General features: G+C 47.5%; 1 protein-coding gene across 1 annotated transcript; it reads right to left on the minus strand.

The window, feature by feature from the left end:
- Positions 1 to 3,374: 3,374 nt before the first annotated feature.
- On the minus strand, positions 3,375 to 6,747 carry LOC147037455 (uncharacterized). Its single transcript, XM_085905150.1, has 2 exons — positions 3,568 to 6,747; positions 3,375 to 3,506 (listed from the first exon to the last, which is right to left on the minus strand). The coding sequence occupies exon 1, from the start codon at positions 5,546 to 5,548 to the stop codon at positions 3,971 to 3,973; it is 1,578 nt and encodes a 525-aa protein (XP_085761276.1). The 5' UTR covers positions 5,549 to 6,747; the 3' UTR covers positions 3,375 to 3,506; positions 3,568 to 3,970.
- Positions 6,748 to 7,174: the final 427 nt, after the last annotated feature.

Consider the following 7,174-nt stretch of genomic DNA (forward strand, 5'->3'; position numbering starts at 1 on the left):
CATTCCTCACCCCCACCAATCCACACAAGCACTCCAATACTAGATATTATATTGATATGATTATATGTTTAACACAACCTTGAAAAATATGTTTGCTAACTGCTGAAAGCACATTTCCCTTTATTCCCTCTCATGACCTCATTTATGAGGTCATCACCCGCGACTCTAGCAAATATCTACCAGTGCGCTATCGGTCCTTTCTTCCTCCCGCGGCTCATGTTGAGCCACCAGGGTATATTGGCCCATCGGTGGCAACGGGCCAACGGTTTTCTCGATCAACCGGACAGTGAGTGATCTAATACATGGAACACAACAACAACCGCATAACATCATAATTGTAGTAAAAATAGCCACAGCAACAAGCACAGACATGATGAGCCCTTTCCAGTTTCCAAACGTTTTCATCCAATCAAACCAAATATCGGTGTGTACACCTGAATGATCTTTCATCTTTTTATTCAGTGTCCTTAGTCCTTCCAACGCCTTGGTCAGTCGTCCCCCTGGTGCCGTGTTGTTTGGGATGAAAGTACAACATGCATCACCAAACATTCCACACACACCATGTTCCTTAGCCAATAGCATGTCCAACGCGATTCTATTTTGGAACGCCATTAATGACGTTGCGGCCAATTGTTCATGAACTGCGGCAAATGATTCAGCTGTATAATTACCCAGTCGTTGGACATTGTAATGAACGTAATTAATACGGTCTACATTTTTATTGGGGGTGATCCATAGGAAGATACTTTCGAATCCCGAGGCCACTTGATTAACGAGTTTATACTCATCTGGTACACCCCGGGCACTCCTATAGCGTCAATATATGTTGGATCGTCGTCGCTCAACCACGGGGCAAAACGTCTCTTTTGGCTCGCTTCAGGAGCTCCGCCAATGGGGACTCCAGGTCCCAATTGAGATTCTGTATTTCAATGGGGACAACCACCACAGGCATTATCAAAGACACGAGGGCACAGATACCTGATGCATTCTTTGGCAAGCGATCATATAATTTGTCATCACCACACCACAACCAGATGTCTGCACGAGAGAGAGGAGAGGTTACAATCAGTGACAAATTTTTGAATTTGAAATTGAATTTCCACCATGTGGAATCTATTGTCCCAATACTTATGCCGGTCCCCTTTAACTTTAAACATGTCATATTTTGTTGAGTCACATGGTTGTCAAAAACGGGCTTTCTTTTTTAGTGAATAATTGTATGCCGTGACTCTCCAATGCCCTCTCAACCGAGGACAAACCAAACTCATTCCCTAAGCATTGAAAAACCATAAATAAAATAAAACAACATTTTTCCATATTGTTAACTTCTTTTGTCCATGACATGAAGCAACTACAAACCGTCCATCCTCTTTACATTGGTGAATACATGTCCCTTCTCTGTCTGGTGGGGCTAAATCCAATATTTCCCTTACCTTTTCAATTTGCTTCCTCCACACCCTTCTCTGGTACTTTTCCAGTTTGTCCTGTAACGTTTGGTTTGTCTCTGTCCAATTAAACAACGTGACATGCATTTGCCAATTTCCGCTGTCACATCTCTGTCTCAAACCTCCCTGTTCTTCTCGTGAGAGCTCTTCTGTTGTGTTCACCTCAGCCTCAAAAACTACTTCTCCTTTGCATCGGTATTGTTTATAAGTGGGTAAAATTTGAATCTGGGACGTTTTCTGCTGGATAGTCTCATCAATTGTCATCAATGTCCACACAAAAAGACAACCTACTAAAAATAGCACTACTAAAATTCAGTCAGTCAGTCATTTTCTGAACCGCTTTGTCCCCACGGGGGTCGCGGGCGTGCTGGAGCCTATCCCAGCCGTCATCGGGCAGTAGGCGGGGGACACCCTGAATCGGTTGCCAGCCAATCGCAGGGCACACAGAGACGAACAACTATCCGCACTCGCACTCATACCTAGGGACAATTTAGAGTCTTCAATCGGCCTACCAAGCATGTTTTTGGGATGTGGGAGGAAACCGGAGTGCCCAGAGAAAACCAATTAATTCTGAAAAATCCGAAAAACCTTTCGAGCCCTCTCCTTTACTTTTCCGTATTGCTGCTCCTTCTCCTTCTGTCTCCCCCCTTTGGCCGGGTCCGGGACACGGCCAAACAAGAATACCTTCATCCTGACGGAACAAACTCTGGGGCCCGACGTAGGTGTGAGTAGTGATACCACCGGCGTCCTTTGAAGTCGCTCTGGGCCGCGTGAGACGTCCTGGCCAAGACACGAAATGGGGCCCTTCCACCTGGGCTCCGTCCACTTTCTGGAGATGACTCTGACGTAGACGTGTACATGTGAGCTGTTTCTCCACCGACACGCCTTCCTCCGCCGCAGCGGTTTTCTCTCCAATCTGTGCAGAAACACTGGACACCAAAGCAGACAAATAGGACCCTTATGCTGTATGAGACCAATTTGGTACCGTAACATCCTCCGGTGGGACGAGCGTCGTTGCTGGTCCCGGCATTAGACGACCTGTCATCAATTCAAACGGTGCAAATCCAGTGTGCCTGTTAACAGATTGCCGCACAGACAACAAGGCAAGCGGAATCGCTTGGAGCCAATTCATTCTCATTTGAGCAATAATTTTGGCCAGTTTTTTCCTTCAACGTCCGGTTCATTCGTTCAACTTTGCCCTGGCTCTGAGGATGGTAGACACAGCCGAATCGATGCTTCAAACGCAAAATTGATTCCACCTTGGCCAAGGCTTTGTTGTTAAAGTGTGTACCATTGTCAGAGCGGATCAGGGCGGGAAAACTATGCGTGGGGATGTAATGGGTGATCAAAGCCTTGATCACAGCAGCAGAATCTTCTTTCGAGCACGGATATGCCTCAGGCCAGCCTGAGTAAGCGTCAACCAACACAAGCAAAAAGCGTTTCCCATTCACTCTTGTATACATGTCGGTGAAATCAATGATCACCTCTGCTCCCAGCCACGGGGTCGGCTGAAACAGGCCGGGCTTAGGCTTCAACGTAGGACGCAAACAGGAGTCTGGGTGTTCCCCGTCCAGATTACTGGACCGCGGAACACCAACATCATCTCCAGCAATCCTGTCTGCCATGGGTTGTTTAATTTGGTATGCATTCTGAGACTCAAACTAGTACAAATTAGGAATGTGAGTTTCCCGCCAATCGGTCTGTTGCAACAACTGCTTGACCATTGAGCCCAATTGTCTGGCCTTGTGTCCTGGGGCAATAGCTAGGGAAATGTGTGGCACCCCTTTTTCTGTCATTTTGAACCACTGCATTTGTTCATGTGTCAGCTCAGTTACCGCTGCAACTCCCTCTTTACCAATCAAAATGCGTGATGAAGTTAAATCCCACATGTGCAATATTTTCAAACAAATCCCAATATACATCATCACTTTTCGGTCATAATATAGAGTGCAATGCAAAGGATCAACAGGTGGGTGGTATGGCGTCAGTGAGCAGATCCAGGGTTTCCACAGTAGGTAGGTCGAGAACACACCACCACCAGCAGGGGTCTCTGGCTCCAGCCTGGCCCAGTAGATGGTTGCAGTTTCTGCTTCTGTTGGTAGGGGCGCCATCAGCCACTGACCATGTTGTTGTATTTGTTGTGAGCACTGGATGCTGACGCCATCTGGAAATTGAATAATCACTCCCTCTGGCCCACACAGAATTCTGGCTTCAACGGCTGACAACAAGTCCCTCCCCATCAAATTGATTGGGGTGTCCGTGGAATGGATGTATTTGTGCCAGAGTCTACACCCCGTCCGGGTGATCACAGTCTCAAGTGGTTTGGTAAAAGGCAGAGTTTGTGGTTTTCCCGAGAAGCCGACTAAAGTTGTTGTTTTCTTTGACGGTGAGGATACAGGAAGGGCAGTGTTTATTGATGAATAAGCTGCTCCTGTGTCCACCAGCATCTGCACAGGTTTTCCCTCCACTGTCACATGAAGCATTGACTCCGCTGGGCCACTGCTTCTCTTGCTCCCCGGGCTGCCCTATTCAAATTGTCCACACCAGAGATCATCATGTTGGTAGTACTGACCTCCGTGTGTTTGTGGCTGTTGCCAGGGCCGTTCACCAGACGGAGCTGTTCCTGCTTGTTGCATCGGCGCCTCAGGTTGATGTGTCGGGCCTCCGGCTGGGCGGGCGGCTCCGTGCGGTCGATACTGCGGGCACTCTCTTGCCCAGTGATCGGTTTCGCCGCAGATGTAGCATGCGTTGGGCGAATGGTTTTTGTATGTCGCCCTCCCCGGGTAAGCAGGTGCACTCCCTCCCCGGCCTCTGTATCCGCCCCGGAACTGGCCCCTTCCGCGTCCCACCACCTGAGGAGCCTGTGACATTTGCATTTCCTTTTTCTGTGATTTAGACTGTCTAGCTTCACCATGCATTTTTGCCAACTGTAATTTCAACAACTGTTTGGATAATGCGTCTGTCTCGTTATCAACTTTAGCTTGTGACTCAGTAAACATTCTGCAGTGATGCAAAAGATGACGTTTAAATCGTTCCTCGGCACAAACCAGAATGTCAGGGTCTGACATTAGCTGCTTCTTCACATCTGGCGGAAGTCCATCCACCAGCGCCGTCCAGAAGAGCACCTCTGCCCCGTGCGTGAGAGTCGGATGGCGACCTGTGGTTTCAATCCAACTCTCCACACATGTTACATAATGTTGGGCAGGTGACATTTTCACATAATAAGGAAACATAGTGGGGGCCAAATCGGTGGGTTGTGGAAAAGTCATTTTAATGTTTTCAAACAGGGGCGCTGCTACTTGTGGCAAGGGCACCTCCCTCCCCAGTCTCGCTGTGCCTGCTGCTTCCTCAATCGCCTGCAATTGCACTAGGGAGCATGCTCCTGCCAACATCTGTCGCATGTCACCAAGTGTACAACTCTGTCCACTCATTAGAGCCAAAAACTTGTTCAGCCACACCTTGCCTCCTCTGTGTAGTGGGGGCATCTTTTCCATCATCGCAGTTACATCACGGAGCACCATGGGCTCGTAACGCTGACCATCCGCTGTTGCCACTAGGGGACACATCAACTCATTTTTCTGAACCTCTGCTTGTATCATCTGTCCACGAGTACTCCGCAAATTATATTCTCTCCGTGTCTGGCTCTCTCCCTGTCCGCCCTTTTTTCTACCATTCAGATTTGCGTACTCCAACATTTTCCTCTGTTGCATCACAACATCATCTTCCTCCTCACCGCTACTGTCCCGCTGTGAATGCTCCTTCTGTCTCCACTCGCTCTTCGCGTCTTGTCTTATTTTCTCCGTTACCCATTTCAACATCTGCGCTTCCTGTCTACGCTGCTCATCAACTTGATCAAGTTTCTTCTTTAGCTCCTCGTTCTCGGCACTTAGTCTATGCCCACCTACTCCTTTCGTTATGTTGGACGTTTGAGGGCTCGGACCGGGGGTGGAAGTGTCCACGCGGGACGCCTCCTCCTCCCTGATCCGTCGCCTCTCTCTATTTACTGCTTGTTCAATCAGTTGTACAATACTTTGATCCGCCCTTTCACCTTCGCCCTCGACATCCACCACCAGTCGGCCACCCAACGTCACCACTGGAGCCATCACTCCGGGGTTGCCGTACGGCGGCGGTCCAACAGCAGTCACTCCGAGTGTGGGGGCACTCGGGGGTGTTACATCATGCAAAGATGGATAAATGCCCTTGTATTCAACTCCTTTCTTATCTATTTCCACCGCTTTCTCTTCCACTTTGGCATGTATCGCATACAATTAAGAAATCTACTTGCCATGTACTTCTCATCACCTTCAAGAGTTAGAGATTTACCGTTTTTTATTTCCTATCTTAACTTGGTATTTTTAGATTTTTCCAATTTTTTCAATTTTTTGTTTTACTTTTTTTTTTTTTACTCTTTTTTTTTTTTTTTTACTTTGAGGATCCTCAATGCAGGATTAAATTTACCCTTCAACAAAATTACTAGCCTGTGTATTACGGTTGGTTTTTGCTAGTACTGTTTTTTACTGTCAATTTATCCTACCATTCACACTCTCAACGCACACACACCTCTCATCACACACACTATCTCACTCCATTCATTCCTCTCAGCACACGCACTCCTCTCATCACACACACTATCTCACACACACTCCTATCAATTTGGGGCATTTTGGATGTTTTAGCGGTCTGATCTCTCACAGAAGGAACTGTTACCACCGGATGTTTTCGGGAGAGCCTCACACCTCCCAGGATCTCAAAAAAAACCTGGCTATTTGAATACGCTCGTCAACGTACCCTTGTCCGCCACGACTAGGCTAGGTCCCGGACCTATTCGTAATACGCGTAAGTCCCTGACTTTACCGTACACGTCACACACGTAAGTTCCAAACTTATTTGCCGTATGTATCTCTTGCACACTTTATTTGATCTGAACAACAGTCTCCTCTTAAATTTCCTCTTTCAATTTGCAGAATTTCGACTTATAGTAACAGGTATTCTGCTTACCTTATCAGTGATGAGCGCTCAGGGTTGAGGAGACGTTGTACCAGCTCAACGTTGTGCACTTTATTCCCAAACGGTTCGCCGACCGAGAGACAGCGTCCCAGACGCTGTCCGGTGTCCTGGATACAGACCACGAGTTGCCAATTACCCTTCTCTTGACATCACGTCGGGGTCACCAAGAAATTGTTAGGATACGGATTTTAGCTATTGATCTGACTCCAAATTATGATCAACACTTAACACAAGTTTCTATGTCCTAATCCACACACTGGCGCACCTAACAATTTTGCGAGTTCGTTCTGTCAAAGAGAAGACCAGTAGATCAATCAGACCAAATTTACCAAATGTTTATTCCTAACAAAGCGCACTAATACAGGCCTGGGTCCCGGGTCCCTCACACTAAAACTCGTGCGTTTCTGTGACCACCAAAAGACGACACATTCTTCCGGGTTGCCCAGTTTTAAAGAAACACAATATGAATATTAAAGCATGCAAAATATTGTGTGATGATTGGTCGATGGTCATCTCCTCCCCGTCGAGGTGTCATCACTGTGGTCAGGAGTTGGGGATTTTCCTCTCGAAGCCCAACCACCTGGACGTGGTATTGTTCTTTGTTCTCGCTCCTCACCCACCTCGAGGTGTTATCGTCTGGTACTCTGTTGGAATAATCTCGGGGGAAGCCTTGGCCTGCCAGACCAGGAGGCCTTATCTTTATGAGTTTACGACTCTCCTTT

Source organism: Syngnathus leptorhynchus, unplaced genomic scaffold (genome assembly GCF_054491065.1).
Source record: "Syngnathus leptorhynchus isolate UIUO unplaced genomic scaffold, UIUO_Slep HiC_scaffold_184, whole genome shotgun sequence".
Taxonomy (NCBI): Eukaryota; Metazoa; Chordata; class Actinopteri; order Syngnathiformes; family Syngnathidae; genus Syngnathus; species Syngnathus leptorhynchus.